The sequence below is a fragment of the Trichoplusia ni genome, chromosome 14 (genome assembly GCF_003590095.1).
Source record: "Trichoplusia ni isolate ovarian cell line Hi5 chromosome 14, tn1, whole genome shotgun sequence".
NCBI lineage: Eukaryota > Metazoa > Arthropoda > Insecta > Lepidoptera > Noctuidae > Trichoplusia > Trichoplusia ni.
In genome coordinates this window covers 4,211,587-4,239,148 of record NC_039491.1, presented here as the reverse complement: position 1 = coordinate 4,239,148, position 27,562 = coordinate 4,211,587, and the positions used below count along the sequence as shown (strand labels likewise).

The window sequence follows — 27,562 nt, the reverse complement described above, 5'->3', positions numbered from 1 at the left end:
CATATTCTATGTTTGCTTTGTCATCTTAATTAAGGCGAGTGGGTATGTGCGTAAGTAAGACAAACATAATTCTATTAGCAAATAAATAACACTTCTTACATTAGTGGTTTTGCACGCTTGAGTATTCGTTAGTCAAAAACTAGTCTACATTATTCTTAAGAAATCAACCGCGAATCCAAAGGATCAGACAAATAATTAAGTGTTTAAGACAAGAAACAAACCGCAGAGAATTTTAATTATTGTTTATTAAAGTGGAATATACTTAGAGGAGCTTGTGGCTAAACTACAATTGCACAAGATGATCGATCACAGGACATGTGACATATGTCATAACGACTTCCTCCGTGTTTCGGAAGGCACGTTAAATTATAGGTCCCGGCTGTTATTCACACACCTTTGAGAGGCAGTCGGGTTAAAGCCAGGCTAATGAATTTTCAATTTTTGTGTTGGCATAATTTTTAAGAGAATAGGAACAATTTCAAATTTAATCCAATTGTCATTAGTTCATCGGCCATTGTAAATAGCAGAATTGGGGCCCTGATAGGCCTGATTCACTTGTTGTAAAACATTGTTACTTAGCTGCATCCGGTTAGACTGAAATCCGACCAAAACGTAGATAGCAAAAGGCTAGGATGATTATGGCTTATAACACCGATAACAATCATTAACATAGTCTCAATACAATTTTTCTTTACAATAATCCACGATGACAGCTTTTAAATGCTAACACTTTAGTTAAAAGTATTCGCGATTGTACCTCTATACATTTTGCTGCGTAAAGACAGGCTGGCGTGTTCACACAACACGAATGGACTGAAAGGACAGTTGCGTACATTAGCGGACAGTTGCGATCGTAAAATGCTTTGCTCGATTCCGTCCTAGTGATGTGGCTATGTCGATGTTCGATTATTTTATTCGATTTTTTGTAGTTTTATTTATCAAAGTTGTTATGAAGTGTAAACCATTAATGTTTTTGTCAGTTACCTTGCCTTTATTTTCATCAAGTCGCATAATAGTCGCTTTGATAAGGTTTGGTACTATTTGAATGAAACGTCCACAAAAGGACGTTTACAACCACATTACTAAAATCGATAAGTATGTGTCAATAATTAAATCATTCGACAAATACATAGTATTATTCTTAATCATTCATATTAACAAAGATTTCTTGATATCGAATATATTCATATTAAAAACTAAATTTCATTATTTTTACTTAAATATCGATACAACTAATTACAACACTATTCTGGAGCACATAGCGCGGCATGATCGCCTATCCCAAGGTAGATACAATATCGATAAATGAGGTACAGCTTTGCGTAGCCATGCTCACATTTGATACTATTGTCCTTTAACACAACTTTACAAAACCAGTATTATACTTCTTATGACATATCAATAAAGTTTAAAATCGCTTGTACGAGTAGAAGCCTTTTGTGGTTGGTAAGTCTTTAGAACAAATGTAACTTTGCGGTAGTTATGGGCTTTATTTTGTTGGGTTAAGGTTGAATTTTGATGGAATGAGGTGATTGTGTCTCGTTCGTGTCAGCGACGGCTTCTGCGTTTCGAGTGTGTCAACAGTCTTCTGGAAGTACTTGAAGATCTTTGTTCAAGTATCCGTTCCTGATGTATTACAGAATAGCTCTGTTCACTGTCTAGGTCTTTGTCAGCTAAGATTTCAAATGCGGTCCGTAATGGAAGCACTAGAATGATAGTAGTGATAGATTCTGTATACATTGTTTTTGATTCTTAGTCCGACTGTTTTTTTTTTGTTGGCTAAGGATTTAGTTATCTCAAAATGTTTAATACCTATTTTTTCCGGTAAATATTTATACCTAATTGAGAAAAGACGACAAGAAACAAAAGAGCGTCTAATAAAAAACTTCATTAATTACACATAATTAACAGAACCTGTCTATCTATAGACCAAACTCTTACAAAACAGGCTTCGGAAACTTGGAATGAAACGAACAAACGTCCAAAGTTTAACACGTAGTCGCAATTCGCGACAAATTGCTAACTGACATCTGATTATTCTGGAAAGGCGACCCTCAACAAATAGGGTGCAAAGGTTGACGATATCTCTATTGCGATCGAAGTTACGACAGACCTTGTTGGAATGTCAAGTATTGGATCAAGGTAAACTACGGATTCGTGTGAGTGTAAACCGGTGTGAGAGAAAAAACTTCGATTTGATTGACTTGGTTCGTGATCCTATACGAGTTTTTGATGGGAAAGGGGTTCTATTCTGTAAGTATTTAATGGAGATGGGTGCTTACTACAAAGTCTCTAAGTAAGATTGTTGCTATTGATAAGAGCTTATCTTTTATAAGAATCATGAGCGTTCTTTTGATGGGTTTTAATCTAAAAAGATAAAAAAAGTGAATCTCGATTTAGGAATACAATGTCACATGTAAGAAATTAAACTATTGCACTGTTTTGATTCCAAAGGAAAATTACTTGCAAAAAGTCCTAGTCCTATTCCTTAGACACAGAAACAGACGTGTTTTGAATATTGGTTTGCCAAGTTCCTGATTTGATAGCTATCTGCAAGATTAGTTAGACTAGCACAAATCGAAACTCGCAGGCATCAGCTTCAATCAAACTGCAGATCCCCAGATTATTGTAGAACACAAACAATAGGAACTGCAAGCCTAACGCCATCTTGAGGTAATATTACTGTACATGCGGAAGCGGGATAGAGCACTACACGGCGTAGAGTGGCGTCTCTTTTCCACAACCGTAATATTACTACTTTAGGAGATGGTAGGCTCTCAGGCCTTTATTCAAACGTGCAAGAATTTGAAGACATTCACTGGTAAGATAATTGATCATATGTACAGCTGTTTAAAAAGTCAATGTTAGCTTGACGTATGCGACCGTATCAAGCAAAGATAGGCATGAACATGAGTCTGATAAAAATAATGTAGATAAAATATAATCATCTCGATTTTATGGATGACGTCGTATGATTATAAACTAAAATGTGTTGTGAAATATAATATCATAAACCATTTTAATGAACATTTAATATTTTGACATGAATGTTACAAATTAACTTCTTTTTAATCCAACAATAAAATAAGGTCCAATAAAGTTAACAGTTTGCGTGTGGGTGGGTATCTGGGCAACTCCAATATTTTTACGATCTTCAATTAGATTGAGTACCTATAGGGAAAATAGGGAATTATTTAATTAAATTAATCTGGAAATCAATATTTGGGGTAAATGTTTTTCGAAAATATCCGAGAAATTAATGAGGATGAGATACATTTGTTGTTGACCTTTCAAGTTATTTTTGTACCTCACTTAATTAGATACTTATTAACTTCAATTATTTACTCGTGGATAGTTAGGTATTATAATAGTCTTCGGAGAGATCCCACTTATTTAACACTTACAATATGTTTATCGGCAAATTATTCGGATGAGTCAGAATTGCGATACAAAGGCGGAACCCTTAAGGTCGCAAGTATTATATAAATAGAGTAAAGAAAAAAGGTTATGAAAAAAATGGTCACCATCAAACTTATCACCGAACCAACATTAACCTCTTTTTTATTTTTAGTATTTTTGATATTAAGGCAACAGACATACATCATATTTTAATCGTTTAGCTAATACGGTTTATCTGACACAGTCTGGTTTCATGCGGACAGGTAGAGGAGCCTCATTAGTTAATAATGATTCGTTATTGTTACCGTATTTACCTCTAGGGTATGGATTATTAAAAATCGTATTATCCTGGTTTAAGGAAAAAACAATATAATATATATTATGTGAAGTTTTATTCACGCATATCTTTATTGTATTGGAATTTGTTTTATGAATCACTGAATATTTATTTAATCTCATCGTCTTCAGACGTCGAAAAACACATTATTTTAGGTTACACAGTGGAAATTTACTACGAAAGCCAATAAATAAAGACTTGTAGAGATCATTGCACGAACAAATAAATCGCAATTCGACAATATTGCGTTGAATAAAATGTACACACTAACATACACATGTACCCATTGTTTAACTGTAATGACTGTTATTCCACCCACCCTTATCAAATGTCACAGAGATTAAATAGCGAACACGAATAAATCGAAATAAATAAAAAACAACAGACACTCGAACAAAGCCTTGTAATTTCATTAAAAAAGGTTTTTCTCACGAAATATTTCGTTCATAATTCCGAAACAAACAATGAATGCTGTTTCGCGGCTGCCCTTTGAGTTTTTTTACTCTGGTAATAAAATATGAGGGTGGTGTTGCAATATTTTTTTACTGAGCTCTAATTGGGTGCTGCAATGAGTAATGAATTGGTGGCGTGCGTTTGAGTTTGACCTCTTTAAGACGAGAGCTTTTCCAGGAAGCAAAGTCGCGTGTGGTAAGTATGCATGTACATTTGAGCTTTCCTAGTTTTGTGGTTTTAAGGCTATTAGGCTCATACAAAGCAAATCGTTTAGTTGAGTAGCGTTTGACAATTTTATTACATTGATTGACATTGAAAACTTGAAGATCTACCTGAGTGTTTCGTAATCGTGCGTTTCAGTTACGCCAATAAAATACATATAGTTAGTATGGGAGTCATATCTACGCATTTTAAGTTTAATAATTATATTTAAATTGTACTGTTAACTAAGCTAGCTGCTTTAAGACCCGATGCGTGTGTGTTTCATTAGACTTTGAAAATTTATCCAGCCAGGTTTAAAAACATAGTTGAAATGGTTAATCTTAAATACCAAGAAATTATGAAAAATACATTTTGAGTTATGAAAATTGATGTTATAAATATATATAAGGAAATGGTTTTATTTTTGTTCCCAAAACAAGGGATCAACAGGTACCTTTGAGAGGATGACGTTTTCATTGCTAAAACATGACAGCTAGGTGGTGCCGCGTTATTAAATAACTTACAGAGGCTAATGTTGTCACACTATTTATTATTAAGTTGTATGGCAAGATAGAAATATCCCAGTTCAGTTTATTATGTTAATGAGTTATCAATGTATATTTAATTGCTTTGAAGATCTGAAGAACATTAGGTTTGTTTAAATGTTTCACTTACAAAAAACTTAAAAAACATCGCTCCTGAAAAATTCAACTTTCTAGCTATGGCAGTGCATATATACAGCCTTGTGTCGGACGGACGAAGGGACGGATTGTCAGCGTAGCCTCAATTTACTCTTTTTGATCTTTGTGTTGTGTACATATGACGATTTTAATTTCATAAACAATAAATACCGCTCTACAAACTAATAGATTTTGGTTCATGGGCGACAAGGATTACCATCGCCACTACGAACTTGTATAATTAAACATTAACTCTTTCGTTACTATAATACTAACGTATATTTTAGCTAAGCTTGTTGACAAGAATCATAATTAATGCAATTAAAATGAGCATAGCTTATCACATGCAACAAACATGTTTATAACAATAACTGCATGATAATGTTTTATAAATAGAATTGTTTTACATTAAAAATGGTTGGTTTGAGATAGGAGGTCATTTAGTAATACAATTACGTCCAATGTTGTAAACATTAAGTCATTTTGTTTAGTCTCGATTTGGAAGTTTAAAAACTGTGAGACAGACAAGGTTTTCTTCAGAACTAAAGCGTTTTTAGGAATCGTCATAACTATCAGTTCCTCCGATGAGATTATTTGAGGAATTTTAGCAAAATTTATGTCATAAAATTAAATACTTATTGCAATTTGAATACATTCATATTACATACAGTATATACATACATTCGGATAATAGTTGGGTTACACTGGTTAGGATTGTTCACCTCATGAACAATTTCAGAGATAATGGGCATCATTAAAAATAGCGGTCATGTCTCCTTACGTAACTCCAAAAAATCAAAAACGTTACCAGCACAACTCAGGAAAGTGCAGAAGGCTGTTAATTAAAATTAAATTATTAACCCATCACCAGACAAACGGCAGTTAAAATTAAATGGAGTGTTAAGTTCGGCCGTTTATCATGCACTCCCAGCGAGGTCAGGCAGTGGAAGGGTTAACTAATGGCCCGCACCAATCAGGCTTAAAAGATGGCTTTTAACCCTAGATATGAAGTAGGGAGTCCTCGAGTAATTTTGTTCTGTTTTAAATCCTGCTTATGAATGTACTGCAGTTATTCTCGTAGTAAATCTGTAGTCCGAAAAAATTGGCTATCAACTTGATAAGAGACTGGAGGTTGTTAATAAGGTAGCTTATCTCATCATACAGCCAATCAATCAATCTTGTAATAGAGCAAAGCTTATAAATAACTTTCATAGCTACAGGCAATAAAAATGATACAATAAATACTCACTTAAATATCAAAACCTTTCAAAAAGAATAAAAAGAAGATAAACAGAATATATCATAAGCGACGTATTCCCCTAATCATTACCTTAACGTGTTCATGTTTGTATAAAAATGTTACAAGCAATTAATCACGCTCGCGTACTCCAACACGGGAATGCGAGCAAAAAATACGTGCTTTCAAATGGCTGGCCGTATTTGTGCGTGTCAGGAGGTCTGTTTAGCATTTTTTCACTGAAATGAGGGGCTGAGGACATACCAGCGTCAAGTGTGAAGAGCTTGTTGGGCTGAGACAATTTGATCTCACGTATGCAAAGCGTGCAAAGTGTTGTGATGATAGGACTCTCGATTGCGACGTAAAATGCGAGCTAGTACATTTCGAAGGCCATTTCTAAGATAATTTATAGTAGGTACGCTACAGTTTTCCAGTTTCGGGTGTTAAAATGTGTTGCATACGTTGCATATGTGGGAGCATATGCAACACCAATGTTTGTTGATTGTAATATTTTGTTTCTGGCTAATTACTTATGTTTAAAATTTCAATATCAGAAACGCCTTGTGCAAAGTAGATTTCAAAGACAAAATTCATAAATTCTATTGGCCAGTAGTAAGGGAATTCCTTTTAAGTGCTCAATAAAATCAGTTTGCAACCATTTAACAGTTTCATTGTTGTAATAGTAATACTAGGTTAATTAATAGGTACTCTAGCTTACAATATGATGCCGCGTTCATTACAATGAAAATAAACTGATGAATGAGCCGCAAGTCTAGAGTTGTTCAATAATAAATTGCGCTTCAAATTAAATATCACGTTAAAATTCAATTGAACCTTATGTTTCAGTTTAACGTTTTATCACAGATCTCAGTTTTATTATTAGTGTAAATTATTACTAAACTAGTATAAATTGTTTCATAATACATTTTCAGATTAATAATAATGATTAATTATCATTTTAAATTATTATTCTTGATAGATAAAATTTATTCGGTTATTAGGTATGTAGGTTTAATTTTTACGTAACTATTTACATCATAGATAAAATATGGGATGTCATGTTATTTGATTTAGTTAATAATTAGGTTTTTTATCTGCGTAGAAAAGCTACGATCTTAATTTATTTTTATTCTTTTTTTATGTGGCGTCATTCTTGATAATGTTGGTGACTCAAGTGACTTTAGTAAGACTGTTTTCGTCACGAAAAATATCAAAATTATAATGCTTTATACCAATCTAATTTAATTAAGTGTTGCCTCACTATCATCTTACTCAACTTTAATGAATTATCACGTTGAAATACCAAATCAAACGCAAATCTTGAATTGACATTCAATCGATTATCGGGGTTCAATTCATCACACGGTAAGACCGAAGTTATTTATAGCTATTGCTAACTTATTTAACGATAACAGCTGTGTATAGAACTGAAAACTTTTAATAGACTTTATATTGCTTCCTAAATTAATTTTTCGTCGAAGTTATAGGGGCGACCGACCGAATAACTGTACAGGGTCCAACGGCAAAATGCAAAAGAATTTGCGAAGTTTTACGCACTGATTTATTTTAAGATCAGTAAAAATAAAAATAAAAATTGTGTAATTTTTTAAGATATTTTAATTTTTTTTTACGTTTAGGAAATTATCCCATTTTCAGGAGATTGATATCTTGGCAAGAATGAGTGGGTGGTAAACCGTTATTTCTCTACTTAATATTACATCAATACTAACATTTTATGAAATGAAAGGAAGATCGATTTGGTCGATCATCTATTTTTCTGCTAGTCCATCATACTTATTCGTTTCAAAAGTATATTCTAATGAGGTTTTAAACCACATATTTGCCACCTTGAAGAAAATACAAAGACCTTTCACACTGTCTCAATTAATTTGATTATGCCCCGCAGACTGCGTGTCTCATCATGAGTTGCATGTCCTCGGGTATCAAATTACTTTACGTCTCATGTAAGGAGATGTAGTACATGTTTATGATTTTATAAATGTGAGCAAGAAAAGACGATTCAACTCATAAAAGTTTGTTTCCAAAACTTTGTTGAGGAATAGAATATTCTTTAAGTTAAGGATCGACAAAATGGGCGGCCTCATCGTTAAAGACGGTGTGTTACAAACAACCATTGGATGGACTTTTAGCTACATTTTAGAAAATTTTGTGGGGATGTCTTCAATCTTTAATTTGTAAGAAAAATATTTCATTATTAAGTTTTTTTTTTGTATTCTAGATTCATCACACTTGCCAGATGTACAAACCACATTTCTTTTCCCTTTTGCTTTTTGATGTACCGGACCCCAAAAATACATGTGAGGGGCAGTTGGGTGTCTTTGAGATTTGAAGTTTTGAAAAACCCCCTGCAAGACAAGGATAAAATAACTTAGTGAGCTCCCAAACTCTAGTTTAAAAGATAAGCAACAACATTCTTTACAATCATATTTGCGGGTAGACTTCGGTATAAACTCCACAAGTCTGATATGATGAAGCTCAACATACGTTAACTCTATGACAGTCAGACGGGACGAACTTGTTGCTACTTAGAGAACAGTTTCCGACCTAGGGTTTGCTACTAAGAACTTACAAAGTAACGAGCACTGTCGCTTGCTATGAGCTGTAAGCAGAACTCTTGCTGAACAACAGTAGTAACAGCCCTGTTCTTCGAAGCAAGCAAATATTTAATATTTTTTTTTGGGTATTTGACAAAATAAAATCTGTTTAGTTTGTCAGACAGGTTTCCAAAAAATATTGGTCAGAACAGAGTATATATCTCTTTTCTTTCAAAAGCTGGTACTCTTGCCCCAGGAAAATGGGAAAGAGGGATAACATATTTATTGACTTTTAAAAAGCATTTGTTCTCAAACCTATTCATAATTTGTCGAAACATGAAATAAGTCAACATTTTTCGTGCTACATTTGAAATGTCATTATTCAACATTCGTCATTCTTTGACGCAGTGTGTCAGACATTTATCATTTGGAAGGAGCTCATATCCTGAGCGGCGGGCACGCGTGTCATTCGCACTGAAATGACACGGTGATAAGAGATGTTATTACTTTTAAACGTCCTCCCTCATGACTATTGGACGGTAGCTTTCCTCGAATCCCCATATAAAAAGACGCTTTCCATATTGAGATTTCAACAGGAAAACCATTGTAATTTCTTTGTCACGTAGCAGTTCCGTACACTTTTGTCACAAGTCCAAAATGAAAAGACTTATATAGTACTGTAAGGTTGATTTTAGCTTGTAGATATATAAATGAATCAAAGAATCAATATACTTGTGCGTTATGTTAACGTTAAGCGATTTTAATCTCTGTTAAATTAAACACAATCCTTTCTGTTTGTTTGGTTGAAAAAACATGTTAGAAACTGGCGTGGGAATGAAATGTGTATAGCAGCGAAGCGGCAACCTTTCGTTTTGTGACTTTACATGCCGTGGTTTTGCAATTCGTTTGAACTGAGTTCCTAGCACGAATGCCAATGGAAAAAAATATTCGTCATAATTTGCGACTTTCGACCTCTGGCCAGCACTGAAATTGTATTGGTATGATCAAGGGATTCTCTTCAATGGTTTTTGGGTGAAACATTTTTCATGTCATCAATTGATTAAAAGACGAATAATTAAAACTATACAACTCGCTTTCATACTGACTGTCATAAGTTTAAAAATGAGGTTGTGTACCAAATCTGTCAAATTTCGAATGCATGTTTCTTTTTGGTTTTATTTACTTAAGTGTTTAAGTTAAGTTACAAATGACCAAGAAGAAAGTTTGGCCTTTGTAAGTTTGTAAAATAACTTAAAAATAAACATTGATGTTAGTTTTGTTGTTGCTTAGCTACTGGATACGGAGTATTATAGAACTACAAAAACAGAAACTCCGGGCTCATATCCGGGAGCAAAACAATTGAGTGCCGCAATTAAGCTTTATTTGGTACTAAAAGTGCCAGAAGCAGTACCTGTGCGAAAAGGTTTTAGTTTAGTTTATGGTTGTATTATGCACAGCGTATACTTGTATTAAAAGCGCTATTTCAGAATTATACATTGGTAAAAAGTTTCTAGTCATTTCTGGTAAGATTTAAAAAAAATACAAAATGTAATCGTTCTACATGTGGGAAGCAAAGTCAAAGCCGCAATCAAGCGTATTCTATCTAACGAACCAACTCTATGTAAATCTGTCCATCACGTTCGTCAAAGTAAAAATCTGTTATTCCTTTTTCAAACCAAAATAACGGCACACAACGTTTCATGGAATACGTCAAAATTCAAAATTCGAACCCGACCTCAGGAGATTAGAAACCCGTTTATTCTTCGAAACGTGTTCAAAACTTTTCAATTTGTAAATGGAACAGTAACTTGAAACTGCGAAGAAGAGCGTTATCTCAAAAAGAAGAATAAAGTTTTTATAATAAAAGTTGAACGTTCGCTTCAAATTCATTGATAGACAACGTGATCCATCAACAGATATGATATTGTTACGTACGTACTTTTGTTTAGAGTTATGTAAACATGAATGTTAAAACTTTCTATTCTTTAGCTTACGAAATAAAGTGTCAAAAGTTTAAGAAGCGATTAATAAGCGTGTTTCTATGTATCAAAACAGCTCTTTCCCGTTTATGAGAATCTTGATGAGTATGTTATTAATTTAAAGCGTTAACGACAAATATACCGAATACTGTAAGTAAGTAAGTATAAAACATAACATAATACTTCACATTTACATAAAACTGACGAACGTTTCAGTATTCGGCCAATAGCTGCTTATTTGTACACAATATGTCTTGCAAAACACTACCTAGATAATATGACTATTTGCAGGTATGTTTGATAATTTGAAATTAGGGCTTGTAATTGAAAAATAGTGATGTGACATCTCAAGACTCCTTTGGGATGTCTCTTGGAGGTTATTAAGTCACTATATCTTCATTGACTCGTGCCGCAAGATCGATTAAGGTAAAAGTAACTCTGACCTTTGAGGGCGAACGAAGTGTAAATACTTTTTTAGATGAAAGAAGAAAGCCTTGTACCTAGATCTTGTTTTCTCTGTACCATAGTTGACTAAAAGAGACATGCCTTAGGCATTTAGTCCGCGATTGTAAATATATATTTTAAAATAATATTTAATACAAAGACGTATAAAATATCATTATTTTATCGAATATACACGGTGATTTTTAGTCGTCTTACAAAAGCAGCCCAGTTCATGTATCCGACGTAAAATAGGCGCGATTTTTTTTTTTATCATCAACTAAGATATTAAGTACGAAGAAAAATTAAACAAGAGAAATCTGAAATAAAAATGATAAAAACGCCCGCGCCTCTCACCATTGTTACAAGTCTCGGACCGCGCTCGCAACAGAGCTGTGTTTCTAAAAAACTACGAATTGTATCATAATATTGAATAAAAATTGCATTTTAAATTTATTCAAGTCTCATAAATATCTATTTTTTTTTATCATGAACGTGTGTCTAGTCAGTGGATACATGAACTGGGCTGCTTTTGTAAGACGACTAAAAAATCACGGTGTATATACTATTATCGAATGTTAATAAAATCACTGCAAAATAAATGTAAAAACAGTCTGAAGTAAAACTTGTAAACCAACGCCGCGGATTCAATGAAAACTATAACAAAGTTAGCATATTTGTGAGCGATAATCTTCGAAAACTCATGTTCCCTTACCACCACGACTTATAATAATATTGTTGCATTTGTGGAAGCGTGACAGCGCTAGACAAGACTTATAGCTGCATCTTTCTTCCACAACTGTAATGGTATTATTTTATTATCTAGTGGTAGGAGGCTGACCCGGTTTTAATTAAACTTCCAAGAAGTTTATGATTGTTGAGTAACGTGTAACTATGCGTGTTTCGTACACAAATTTATAGTGATTCCGCTATCCAATTTATGTGTTAGCTTAAATGATTTGGTGGTGTTTCTTTACTAAGTTTTGTGTATCTAACTTACCTTGTACATATTTTAAGAAGTGTTTGCTCATAGGCCGCCCGAAATATCGTTCTATCTTTTTCTATTAATCTGTCAATTTACGAAAAAAAAATGTATCCTTTATTTCGTACTTGGATTCTTATTTCATACTTATTTTTTTAAGCTGGCTTAGCATTCGTTATAAATGTAGGTATATGACAAATGTAGGTAAGTGATCTAAGTATTTAGTATTGCACATTTATTTAAAATAAAATAAAGTTATGAAGAAAGTGTTTCACCTAGTATCGTTATTAAAAAAAAAACTTAAATCAATCTAAAACTTCCACGCTTTTAACACTTACTCTGTCACAAATATTTTGATTTACTAAAAGTTCATTAGAAATCAAAGCTGAGCAACTTATTCAAAATTATAAAAAAGTATAAAAAAACATTATTTTATTTTATAGAAATGATACCCAAAAAAACAGATAGGAATATTCTAAATTAAAAAAAAAACAATCGTTTCACAAAAAATACTGCCAGTTATAAGTACAGCATGTGTTCAACATTGTCGTTTAGGTGTAAATTCTTGCCTACACCTAAAAAGGCAGCTTGTACTTATAGCAACATAAAACCCAAGTCGTAAAAGACTGAGATTAATTCGTTCTCATATATTATGCGTAGGCACGGTGTTTATTCGTTATTTTTATTGCTTACAATATAATCCTTGCGGTTTCTTCAAATGTTAGTAGGTACTACTGACGACTTATTATCCACACATAAATTTTGTTTGCGGCCTTCTGTGTTAAATATAAATTATTGAATAGACCTATGAAAAAGTGTGAGTAGTGGACGAGATTTTAGAATAAGTTAGAGATGTCACTGAAACAACAAACAATTACCATACTAGCACAATCGGTAATTACACCGCAGTGCTTGATATAAGAAACACACTAAAGTTATTCATCCTAAATTCTAGGGAGGTTTTATGCTTGTGCTATGTTCGAGCTTCATTATCGTAACTGAAACTAAAGAATAATCGATGTAAAAAATATATTTTATTAAAAAATCGTAAACTGTCAAAGAATTTTGTGAATATTCAATTGTCTTGACAGCCGAGCCTGTCCCTTGAATATTCCATGTAACTTTTACAAACCCGAAACCAACAAATAATCTAAAACTACCGCAACCGGTATAATAATATTCACATATCCTCCCCACTAAAATCTGTTCAAAACCTTTTCAAAGAACGTCACTTCAAAACTTGTATTCAATTGAATTTAAACTTAAACAATAAGCAGTTAAAGGTGAATTCCGTAGCTATTAATTAAACTCGGGTCTGTTTACGAAAGCATTAAATATTGTGAACGGTTAACGTCCACAACTTTGTACGGATCGGTTTTCATTCATAATTGTCTGTAATTTCAGTACAATGCTTGATTTGTTTTCGTTTTGTTTAGTTTGGCCTCGATATTTTAGTGGCCTTTTAAATGTTCGGAAAAATGTTGAAGTGTAAAGTCGTGAACAATGATATATTTTCATTGAGACGAAAAAGTCTGAAGGAAACTGTCAAAACTTGTGAAATTGTTTCGGTTCGTCTTGGATCTTACTACTAGGCCATCATAGCATACATTATGTTATATCAGTACTTGCAAACAAACGAAAAAAAACCTTGCTTTACCTTATAAACTGCTTACAGGGAATTCCTGGTGTGGGAAAACTATACTATCTGCTATTCGTATGTATTATTTTCTGGAAGAGTATAATTACTTCATTAAAGATATGAAAATAGACAGTACAAGATTCTCAGACCTACTAATTTAAACAGGCATGTAAAAAATTAAAAAAAAAGCCGGTCGACGTTTTGGAGGAATTTGTTAAGTAACACTGTGGCGAAAGAATTTATGTAAATAAGTACGATTAGTAATACATATATGGATTAACATTTTAATTAAAAAGTAAAATATTGACTCCTCACTGTACTCTATCAATGTGAGCGATAATCTTTGAAAGCGATATAAAATAAGGTGATTAACTTCAGCTACAAAAGGCTACGACGTGCTACGATTTTAATCTTGTAGGCATTCAACTGTAGCGGTAATCTACGAAATATCGTAGAATTCTTAACTTAAAGAATACGCTCGATTAGTTTTATGTAAAATGGGTATTTAAATATAGCTGGTCTCATTTTCAGAAGCTTATTTTGTAAGAATATTATATATTGGATTGGTCCTTAACTAATTTGATACAGGGGATATTCTAAGATATTTCTATGAAATGCAAATATTTTTTTTGCATTTTGTGTCATATGCATGTGTCATACATTTAAACTGTTCTCAAAAAGAATGTCCAATATTCCAAGCCCTACGAGTGAAGCCAAAAATAGACCGTTGAAAAATTCTCAAAAAAAATTAAAAGGTTAAAACCAAAAAGCAATTTTGGCCGTCAATCGTAGTGACGGGTGTAAAAACCGGTATTGTGCCGATTTTTACGGTTCACTTGATGAGGGACCGCTTTATTGACATTAAAGGTTTATAGAGTGCCAGATTCCAATTTAGTGTTCGCGCGACCGTTTTGTGCCGATAAACTTTGACGGTTTTTCTATCGACCGTCATCGGGCTGTGTTAATTGTTTTAGAATAAGTCTCGCCCCTGGACGTTTCATATTCAGTGTTGCCCTGTGTATTTTTGTTTATTTTTACGCAGACAAAACAGGACACAAAGGAGAATTAAAATGTCCTGCATTTTAAATTGTTCATTTAAATATTTTTGGTTCGATTGCTTTCCGTATGCTATTTCTGTTCTAATAACAGAAGCAGAGCGAATGCTTTTTTTTCGTAGAGAAAAAGGACAGGCTTAAAATTTATTACATTTGCCTCTCAATGAATTAAATGGTTGAAAACTCTGTGTAACAGTGCGTAGTTTCAGTGTGTTTTTAACAGTGTTTACAACAACTGAACCCAGAATACCTCATTTAAAAAGTTCCGTGCCAGTGTAAATTAAATTTAAAAACACCCTTACAAACAGTTTTAAAAAAGTAATGCAAACTTTTTACAGAATTCCTGAACCTGTTAAAACTATTTTTGCGACGGTGAGCGGACAATGTAGGGTATTTAAATCTCGGAAACCAGGGAGAGGTATATTTGAAAATTAAAATGAGTTGGGACATTTTAGTCTTTATAGCAATAAGAATAAGGGTGATTTTGATATTTACGTCCTGGTGGAGGACGAGGTACTGTTACTGTTACAAAGTGCTAAAACCGAAATCAACGGGGACGATAAAAACGACCCGCTCTACAGCTGTAAAGCTTATTTTGTTCCAAAACAAAAGCTGTAGCGAAAAATACAAATTACAAATTTACAAAAACACATGTTTTGTATGTGGCGTTTGACTATTAAGTAAATGAATATATTACATATTTCTGTGCTCGTAAAAAAGTGTTTCTATGTTTAGACTGTTGATAATGCTATCAAAACTATTATCTTAATGGCCAGCGAAGGAATTAAACAAGTTTTCATAACATTAAATTATTATCTCACACAAATAGGTAGTCATGACATTATTACTTTCGTTGAGTAATATCAATTTATAATAAGCTCGAATATTCTTAAAACCGCGTCATAATTTTCCGGAAAACCAAACTATTACTAAGTTTTCTATATGTTTCTTTGTCCGTCCGTCAATCAAGAGGCTGTACCTTACCTACTTGAAATTTTCACAGATGATGAATTTCTGTTGTCGCTTTAAAGTTACGCTTGGATCGCTATAATTGTGGTGGGTGATATTTCGTTGTAAATTGTTTTGTCTTTATTCTATTTGTACGGAACCCTCATTTAAGTAGTTTTCTTGTATGCTTAAGAAATAATAATTAAGAGTCAGAAGACCAACAGAATTTCTTTAGTTACGTACTCCTATTCAGTCTAAACCTTTCCATTTCATTAACACTTTTAACAAGAATGCGCTCAAAAAGCAGTAAGCTAGGAAATCTAATCGCTCTTGCTTATTCCTTGCATTATACTTAACTGGAATTGTGTCAGTTGTCGTACGGAGGTAACCAGCGAGAATTATAAGCTGTCCATGACGGGCCCGACCTATCTGTCAGAAACCTTAAAGGCCCGACCTTAAAGGTTTGTTGTCCAAATAGCCTGACGTTTGTGATCATAATATTATTACGGGAGTCTTGAATCCTTGTAGGACGCTATTTATATTGTAAATTGGATAATGTGTTCGTGAAAAGTGTATTTCTTTTTTTCTTGATAGCTGTCATTTGTGGATGTTTCATTCCTTGATTAGACTGGATAACTTCTCTGGGACTGGATTACTTAATCAAGTTAAAGGCCATTATTATATACAGCTAATTTATTTAAATTAAATTAACTATAAGTATATTCCACTGATATTGATGAAAACAAATGTCTGCATCTAGTAAAGGTACAAATGCAAATATTAAAAACCAAATAAGAGCACATGACTTTACTCGTACTTAAATATTGAGTTTAAAAAAAGGACTTCAGTATAATGCCAATATATCTTGATAAAGGAAAGAAGTCTATAATTTAATACTGTAGGGTTAAAATAAAAATGATGGAGATTAATGAACTCTCCTAAAAGTCTCTAATAATTATAATTAATCTCTTCATTTTGTTAGTCTCAAGAAACATAATTTACCTTTACAGGCCCTTAAGAAAATATAGAGCTTTTTCTTAATTTAACCTTTCGTTACAAGAAAGGCACATTTTTAAAGGGACTTGACTGTACTAAATTATCAATTGAACCTGTTGTAAGATAAATAATATCTGTTCCGGGAAAACTGAAGATTTCGATTCCAGAATTTGACCTAATATAACCATTATCTGAGAAATCAAGAGCACTTGGTGATCAATTTTAGTTTATTTTCTATACAGAAACTTCTTCAAGCTATCATTATTAACCATAACTAGTATTTGTCTCAAAAAAACTTAAGTAAGTAACCTACCCCAAGTTAAATAAGAAAACCACGCAAGTACACATTGGCAACTTCTTTTATGGTATCAATTTAGAAACATTTTCATCGTTTGTCTAGAACCCCCTATTGAAGGGACATCTATGACATATTGGTCTTAGATTTGTCGTTCACTCTGATCTTCGTTCTACCTCACTTTTCTTGTTATAAAATGTTCAGAAGCTCTAGTACTAGGCCTTAAAGTAATGTTATTGTGGTTGTGGAAGAGTGACAGAGCAATACAAGGGGTAGAGGCATCTCTCTTTCACACCGAATGTAATATTACTTCATGGCGTTAGGCTTAAAGCAGAATTTATTAACATTTGATATCTGTCTCGCAGACAGCGAAAAATGAAGCCCGAATGTCGTTTGTCAACTCATAAAAAGGTCTACACACCGACTTTTATTGAGAATATTCGATTCAGTGATTTTTATTTTGTGTTCGCAATGAACGAGCTTTTAAAGGTCTTATGTTTAAGACTTCGTTTATTTTTCTTTTTACATCCTTCGTGTTTTACCTTTTTGTGTTTAGATGCCCAAATATATATCATATTAAAGTTTAACAGGTATAGACCGGAGATATTTTTGGCATACCGTCGTTACATGTTCGATTGATTCTGGATGAATATCGGTATCTATAATCTTGTTTTATTAGCAGAGCATCTTCTACATAGATATTAAAAGTGTAACTTACCAGCTTTACAAGGGTCCATTCCAAGGTCACCGGAGTCTTTGTGTTCGAAGTGCGTGGACAGAAGTTCTTCAATTGTGAACTTGTGTGGTTCATCCCTTCCCTCTGCCGAAGCTACCTTATACATTGCACACACTATTAGCGTCAGTATTGCACTGACCGCCGCAGCAGATGCACGACTTTGTCGGGAAGTCATTTTTTTTAATTATAAAAAACACTTCGCGGAACACTATGTCATAGTATTTTCAATTTTGGAGTTTATCTGAAACAAAGTAATGTTTATTTTTAATTAAATATGGCACCAAATTTAAGAGTGAATACTACATTACTGGTACATATTCATCAGTGTTAAAGGGATGTTTCATTAAAGGAGTTTATATATAAATCAAGTTTCAAATGGCTGAATAGATGTAATTACGTTTCAGCATGTTTAAAAGCATTACACTTTAATGAATACGACTGTATATTAACTCCTATTCAAAGATTCAAATACATGAAGCGGGGTTTGCTTTGAAAAACTTCTAAATTGGAGCAAATAAATATAAGTAGGTACTTTGAAGATTTTAATGAGAAAATTCGAAGAAATATATTATTATATGTGTACATAAACAGTAATTGAAGGCAGATTTATGTTTTGTATTTAGCATAAGATATTTTATTTTTTCATCTATTTATAGGCCAAGAAACCTAAAATTTCGAGATGACAGAAATTGTCACAATTTCAATTATATTTTTCCGTAAAAGTTTATTCACCTTATCTCACTAAATAGGTATCTAACCCAGCTTTAATATCGGAGATAAATTTAAAGCTTACACCCACAGCGGTTGTACGGAACTACAAGACAATGTTCCCCATTAGTGGAACTAACCGCAAATACTGTGCGCTACAAAATATTTGTTCTTCTAGACTGTATTTACTTTTATATCGGGTTTTAAATGGAAGAAAATGTAGGGACTATTAACGCTTAACATAAAGTGTGTTGCATAAAGTGTGTTGCATAAAGTGCAATGAGTGGGATCCGTTAGAAATTACAGCCCACAGTGTTATTTCAAATTTAGAATTCAATTTTATAGAGTGTCTCTCGTAAAAATTAAATTAAATTTATATCAATAGTTTAGTATTTAGGACCCAATATATTTTTCTTAGGTTAAAAAAAAATGAAATGCAATAAAAAAATCATACCTCAGAAAGAATATTCACGTCCACCAAAAGACGAATTACAATACAATGAACCAACAACACAATTTATATAAGCGTTCCCTAAATGATAATTTACCGGTCTTCAACCTGGTATCAAAGAAAACTAAGTCGTAACGCTCAACCCAACTCTATTACTGTTCTAATGACAAGTGATCCCGTTAGTTATAGTCACTTTACTGATAACAAGTGGGAGAAAAAATTATATTGTTATTCCTATTTTCTTATATAATATACTAACATTTATTAGATATTGTCAAACGCTTTGAACTTATTGACCCCTTTTGAAGGTATTTATATGATAGTGTCTAACGGTATGAACTAATTACCCAGTTTGACGCACAATAGTTCAATTATAAACTAGCTGTTGCCCACGACTTCGTCCGCATCGTTAGAAGATATAAGTTAGGAATTTTTGAACGTAAGCCCTCGAAGATGAAAAATTTTCCCTGTGTTTTCCACATTTTCAATCGTTTCAAAATCACAGCCTGATGGTATATAGCCTAAAACCTGCCTCGATGAATGGTCTATTTACAACAAAAATATTTTTTTAATTTGAACCAGTACTTCCTGAGATTAGCGCGTTCAATCAAACAAACAAACCTTTCAGCTTTATATATTAGTATAGATAATTAAATATTCGGGAGTTATCATAGCTAACCTATTAGTTTATTTCTTTAAACAGGTTTGGCCCTGGCTCTTTTCACCCTTCAGTCTTATTTAACCCGTTTGACTGTATAAGAAGTTGCCGATAATAATCGGAGAGCAAGGACAATGTTACATCACCATCATCAACGGAATTTCAACTCTACATAGTTCTCGACGTCTGCAATGATCTAATCCATTCTTCTTATGAGGTAAACGCAATACTTAAGGTTCAATTTCGTTTAGCAGATGCTGTAGCCAGAAAGTAATTAGCAATCAATCAGAGTACGTCTAGTGCGGTGATCGGTCATTTGCTAGCCAAAGAACTGATAGAGTAAATGGACTGTGTCCAGAAGACAGTCCATTTAAAGAAGCGTAAAAACTTTAATAACATGGGACATTTATACAAAGACCAGAACCAGAACAGAGACCAGACCACTGGCAATGAACATGCAAGAAGTTATTTTAAGTCTCAAACAACATGTAAGTAAAAAAAAGTGATTCTGGATAATTGGTATTAACAAACAAAAACAGATTTACGATCCCTTTGAGACTACCTGAAGTTCGCTGATATTTAAAAATAAAATCAGCTCTAACAGAACACCGAAGACCACAATCCCAAGATAGAATAACTCAACATATAACAATATATTATGTATGTAGGTCTCTATCATGCTTTTATCTCTTACGAGGTCAAGGGGCCCATCTCAAAGCAACGCCCCTAACCTATCCACCGTACCATAGTGGTTCAAGTGCCCTCTATCATCACGCCATGCTTCTCTTCAATAAAAAAACCGTGGTTTTATATTTAATAGAACACTGGATGAGATTAGGAACGACTAAAACATTTTAGATAAAGTTTTTGTTAAATTTTTCATGTATGACATTTTGCAATCGTGCACTAGTTCTGTCAAAGCGTAAGGTACTATTTTAGGCTTACTAGAAATAAATACATTTTCTTTTTATAGTTTAAACCTTTTCAGGACTTTGAACTTTTTTTTGGCATGTGTGACTTTGGCTAAAATCAAGAGCTCTCGAAATGACACACATTTTAGGTTGCTGCTAGACGAAATATAATATGATTGATAGTAGAGCATTAACAATTAAGTCCTTAAGGAATGAAATATATCAAATTGATTCGAAAGCGACTTTAAACCAATAATTGCCTTCACGAACAACCTGAATAGCTGTACGATTGATTGCTTAGTAGACGGAGAAATGTTAGGAACAAAGAAAACTTTATAAATTAAATCTCATTGTCAAAGTTCGGTTTGCAGTCTTTAGCTTTGACACGTCTTAGACATGACTTATTTTAGTTTCATTTTGGGGCTTAGCGTCAAACTCATTCACCGCAATTTCAAACTCTTTACTCGTTAATACTTAACAATTTTTTTTTCATCCGTTTAGTTTTATACCTTGAAACACGACTAAAATCGTTTTAGAACCCCTGAAATGCCAATTACAGAGAAAAATCTGATTATCCTTTTATTTTATAAAAGTCAGGTTAATTATAAGCGACTAAGGCGAATCAATCTATGTCTTAACTCACTCATTAAGACTGCTGGAGTCCGGAGTCAGATGACACTTTTTTAATTGATGGATTTAGTCTTAATTTGCTGGCGGTCTAGATAGATAAGGATTGATCTAGAATTGTAGCAAAGGCTAAGATTTGATGGCATAAAATATGCTATCCTGTAAGTGATCATTCTGCAACATTTAGTACACTAAATGTTTTTTAAATTTTTACGACATTGTTGCATTTAAGGAAATCTGCTGGTAGGCTCAAAAAGTCTAGTAGTAAAGGCTAAGATAAACATAACCTTCAAAAGTATGAAATCGTAATTTACACGTGTCTCTAATGAAATATTATTAAAAGTTAGTGATAATGACCTATTAAAAATTTGTTATCTATCTAACTAAATAATTTAATTTTGTTTATGTCAATTTATTTAGATAAAACTCACTTAACAACCATACAAAGCTTTTAGTAGGTACCTACACAAAAACAAGACACATTTTTCAATTAATTAAATTCTCTATACAGAAATTATATTTTCATAACTATCATTTTGTTAATGTGAGTGCAATCATATTAGGGGAAGTAAATTACATTGCAGCCAAGACAGGTCGCCCAGACGCTGAGTAGACGGAATTCAGGCAGGGAAACCATGGGGGGAGGGGAGTATGTGATGTATGGTTGTGTCCAAATTGATTTTTATGTTAAAATTTAATTTAAGTCCCCCTTGGATACCCTTTTATACAAGCTATCAATGAATTGATCAGTCAGTATAGAATTTCCGATTTAGTTGCCTTAGGTGGATCAGTTTTTCTGTCTACAATATTAAGTTTAGTAGTTACAATCTACAGCTTAAGTATAAAATATGTGCACACACGTTAAGAATGAGATCTTAAGCATTCATCAACAAAATAAACAAGATCATTGTAACACAGAATCCCTTTGTAGCGATGATTAGCGGCCGCTAACTACCAAACTAAGTTTCGCAGAAGTTCGTGAGTTTGTTAAGTTCCACTAAAGATAGTTAGCGCTTTGTAGTGGCAGTTTCGATGTTTTTTAATGAAGGAAAACAATACCCTGGCGATTACGGAGGGTTGGAAGTTACTCGATTATAATGCATGATGTTTGGTTCCGAGAAATTGCTCGGTCTCTTCTATAGAATTCTTGGAACGATTAAGGAATTATGTCAAAGTCGTGTAGGCTCCTTTATAATGATAACGAAGTATCGAGTTCATCATCATCATCATCATCAGCCTATCGCAGTCCACTGCTGGACATAGGCCTCTCCAAGTGCACGCCACTAAGATCGATTTTCGGCTTCTCGCATCCAGCTCCTGCCAGCCGTCTTGCGCAAGTCATCACTCCACCGTGCCTGAGGACGTCCTACACTACGTTTGCCGAGGCGTGGTCTCCACTCTAGAACTCGTTTACCCCAACGGTTATCGGTTCTTCGGCTAATATGGCCAGCCCACTGCCACTTCAGCTTGCTGATTCGGTGGGCTATGTCGATGACTTTGGTTCTCTGACGGATTACCTCATTTCTGATGCGATCCCTCAGAGAAATACCGAGCATAGCCCTTTCCATAGCCCGCTGAGCGACTTTAAACTTGTGAACCAGCCGTACCGAAAGTGTCCACGTTTCGGCTCCGTAAGTCATGACAGGTAGGACGCACTGATTGAAGACTTTTGTCTTTAGGCACTGTGGGATCGACGATGTTAGGACTCGACGTAACTTCCCAAATGCAGCCCAACCCAACTGAATTCTCCTATTCACCTCGTCCTCAAAGTTGTTTCTACCTAACTGCAATGTCTGCCCGAGGTATACATATTTCTGAACAACTTCGAGAACGGCGCCGTGTATCGCAATCGGTTCCGGTAGAACATGTTCATTGAACATGACCTTGGTTTTGTCCAAGTTCATCCGTAGGCCGATGCGTGGAGAAGATTCAGCCAGGCTGTTCAGCATCTGTTGTAGGTCCTGCAGCGTTTCCGCCATGATGACGACATCGTCAGCAAATCGCAAGTGAGAGATGTGTTCGCCATTGATGTTGATGCCGCGTCCTTTCCAGTTCAGCGTCTTGAACATATCCTCCATTGCATTAGTGAACAATTTCGGGGAAATAACATCCCCTTGTCTCACTCCTCGATGCAACGGTATGGGCCTTGTTTGCTGATTCTGTACTTGGACGGACATTGTAGCGGCTTCGTAAAGACATCTCATCACTTGGATGTATCGCCAATCTACTTGACAACGCTGCAGGGACTCCAGAACAGACCAGATTTCCACCGAGTCAAAGGCCTTCTCATAGTCCACAAAAAAAGTATCGAGTTCGCAATCCGTTTATTATCGATACTAAACTTCGGTTTCTAGAATCGATTAACGAAAAAACTTGTTGACCATCTACCGATGCTACGACCGACCGATGAAAATGTGTATTTTTGGAGTATAAAAAATTCAGATTAGCTAAATTAACGCATAAATGTGCGCAGATATCTGTGAGCAAATTAAAAAAAAAACTATCACACACGAGGTTCTAAGAATAGTCAACTTTTGATATCAAAAGTTACGGACATGTACAGATGAGAACAACCCCAAAAGTATTATTGGGGATTTCTTTAACACCCTGTACAGATAAGGGAAATGAGCCAGCTAATATTCCATCCCTGATTTAAATAGTTGAAGGAGGTCGGTTTATCGGAAAGTTCGACGTACAAAAAAATTGTTCTGTTTCAGTACAGGATAAAGTATTGTGAACTTCCATAAGGGTCAGTACTGGTAGATACGACTCCTGGCCCAATGTCCGTTTTAGGGGAACTGCTCCCAAAGGGTAAAAGCCCTACTACTGCTGTATGTCCATCTGTCTGTCGCGGTTCGACAGGTTAACGACAATAAGGTTCTATCTGGGTTACAACTACTACTACATCTTTTTGTGGCAGACAAAGGTTTTGTCTTACTATTTATTTTACGTTTATCATTTACCTATATATAAGGAACCTGCGTCGCGAGGTCTTCTTGCTCTTTAACGGGTTTTTATTGTTGAAAACAATGGAATGTTGGGAATGTTTGGTAAGGACGTACCACCATTATTAAGAAGTAAGACTTGTCTAGCTGTGGAAGTAAGAGCATTCTACTTGGCGTAGAGTGCCGTCTCATTTTCACAAGGGCAGAGTTCCACTTCGAGGAATGGTGGTAGGCCTCCAGCTATCATTATAAATGGTTCGGACAAAAGATGTTGCTTAAATATAGGTTGTTGCCTATTTATAAATCCGTTTGAAATTATTGAACGTCTTTTGTTCGGTAATAAGGGCTTTGTAGTCTTGGAATGTTTACGTGATCTGATTCAAGATCTCTCATAATATATTTAAAGGGCATTTATTTATTAAGTATAATTTTATTTACTTTTTAAACAAATGTAGGTCTTGTAAAATTAGTAAAACAAAACAGGTAAATATCTAGGTCTCTAAAACTTGAATAACCATTGAAGTTTCAAACGCCCCCTAACATTTTGGAAACATTTTCACGAAGATTTTATGAGACATCAAAGGCCGTCAAGAAAAAATATCCACAGATAAAGGTGGAAGAATATGCCATATTTAGCCAAAACAATTCCTTGAAAGAAATACGATAGATACTAACGAAAATCTTAACTTTTTGCTATAAAAAATTCTCAGTAAATGATACCTCAAAAACCTTATTTTTGACTTTTTAGTTCAAGTTCAGTAAAAGGTCAATCTGTAACCGCTTTAAAAGTTTTTCTTTAACAATCAGTTTTTGACACGAAATTTTGTTTGTTTTCAAACAACGGATTTAATGACAGTCATTAAAAAGTAGAGACGACTAATCTTAATTAAAGCCACGTTCATTTGCGAGCCCTCGGTCATAAATGCGCATTAGACGTATAACATGTTTCATAAAATATTATTATGGGATGTTTTGTTAAAAAGGCCGAAAATAATCTTAAAACTTTGTATTTGATATTTAAAGTCATTTATGCCGATGTACACGTAGATACAGTCAACAACAAAATACGATAATGAACGGAGTTAGAGTCAGAACTGTATGGCGTCAAAGTGATTCAAAAGTATGTGTACCTAAATACCAGCCAACCCAGAACAACCTAAAAAACAGGTCTAAAGCGAGCTCCGTTCATAAGAGTTGTCGACAGCAAAAGTCGATGATCAAAATTCAACATTTTAATCGTCTACTTTTGTTGTTCACTATACTATGCTAAGAGTCCATTATCTACAAGTAGCCGCTTAGTCACCGAATCCAGCTAACACATAAATACAGTGGCAAACTACCCTTAAAGTATTGAAACATTTAAACACAAATACATTATCAGCAAAACAGCACGTTTGTTCTAAGTACTCGTGATCGGTATGCCTAATCAGCCAATGTTCTTTGACCCTTAAGCTTGAAATTATTCAACCAACTCCTACTGCACCGACAATTAAAAGCCAACCGTATGTTATGTAGATACGGTCCAATTTTGTATGTAAATGACTGTTACGTACGCCGTTGTGGCTTGTATAATTTTGTGGAGCGTTGGTCATCGTTATCAGGGGATGATAAGAGTGATGCATTCCAATAATAAAATGGACGCTTTCTTTGTATTCGGGCAGTTAGCGAGATTGGAAATATTTTTATTTACTTTGGGTATAACTAATATAAATATAAGAATGCAGGTAAGTAGAAAGAAGATACCTTTGTACGACAGGTAAATCACTTAGTACGGTATTTTCTTAGGTATTTATATATATGTACCTTAATTACTTCATCCTTTCTGTAAAAAAACAATTATTACAATCGTGATTAAGCTATTAACTCTTTCCTCTTCAGCACGGTATAACCACTAAGGTACGTTAATAAAGAAGCAAATATATAAATACTAGCTGACCCAGCAAACATTGTTTTGTCTAATGAATTCTTTCTAGTTGTATATATTTTTAATGCCACATTATAAAAAAATAAAAAAAAAATGTTGTCCAAAAACTAAAATATTTTTTTTAGTGTGAGCAACCCTTAAGACTTAGGGCAATGAAAAAAAGATGTTGGTCGATTCTCAGACCTACTGAATACGCATATAAAATTTGGTAAAAATCGGTTAAGCCGTTTCGGAGGAGTACGGTAACTAACATCGTGACACGGGAATTTTATATATAAGAAGAAGATGTATTATATTTACGACTCCTGATTAATTTAGATGCGGCTACCAAAATAGACAATCGTTTCTCTGGGTCACACCGAGCTTTAGTGCTAGGTGGTTTTGATGGTTATCAATGTTGATCTTGGTTTACAAGAGTAGAATGACGAGCATGTATGACGGGCTTATCCCATTAAAAAACTGTGTGACGTTATTTGTGGTTGTTGAACAGTTAACAGAGGATGTTTACTCGTTTCTATCTTCTCACTACTCCCAGGGCACAGTCTATACGAAACTTTTATTAGTTTTAGTGTTACCGAGGTCTATTCCATCCCACAGCTACTTTTTTACTTCAAGTTTGAAAAGTTATACTCTTAAAGTTGTTCATGAAGTCTCTTTTATTTAACCAGACTTTTAATAAAACTAATATTTATTTTGAAGTTTGTTTTCTGAGGGAATAGTGTTTGTAAGTTTCGGATCCGACTCGGTCTTAATTACCAGTTAATTAGTTTAAAGTTTTATTTAGTAAGTTTACAACTGGCGTAGTTCTACTAAAGTAATATAGAGTAGTACAGACGAATTACATGAATAGATCTTATTTTAAAATTTGAAATTCAAGATTATGTAACCTCATTAATCGCTTAAGTTCCTAAAATAATAGCATTGTGAAAAAAAATATCAAAGAAGCTAAAACACAATCAATGTTCCTATGGAAGACATTCTGGTTTTATCATCACATTCTTTTAATTCTGCTTGCAAGATCGTACATACACGAAGCAATGAAATGAAAGCTTTTGAAAACCACTATTGAACATAGTACCGAGATCTTCATTGTTTTAATACCTGTCTAACACCATAACTTAGTCGCTAATGACTAGACATCATATAAAACAACTTCGTAAACATTCAGAACGAAAACGTTTCATTAATAACGTAGGTACATTCACGCACAAATTACATTTGAGGAGCGTCACAAATCTTGACAGTTTAATTTAGGTTTTGTCAAAATTAATACAAATATCTGCGTGAATACATAACGATGTAAACTGTGCGTGGTTTGTGAGTATGACGTAGTAATTAAATGATTAGTGTATTTAAGATAGGAGAAAATTGTCTCATGACATTTGTATCAAAGGTCAAATATTAT

At 33.9% G+C, this 27,562-nt stretch overlaps 1 protein-coding gene across 1 annotated transcript in view; it reads right to left on the bottom strand.

The window, feature by feature from the left end:
- LOC113500429 (tolloid-like protein 1) overlaps positions 1-27,562 on the bottom strand; it is a 77,648-nt gene that overhangs the window by 41,697 nt on the left and 8,389 nt on the right. The window contains exon 2 of the mRNA XM_026881220.1: positions 17,916-18,174. Within this exon, the coding sequence (XP_026737021.1) occupies positions 17,916-18,108 (193 nt within the window). The 5' untranslated portion in view covers positions 18,109-18,174. The remainder of the gene's footprint in view (positions 1-17,915; positions 18,175-27,562) is intronic.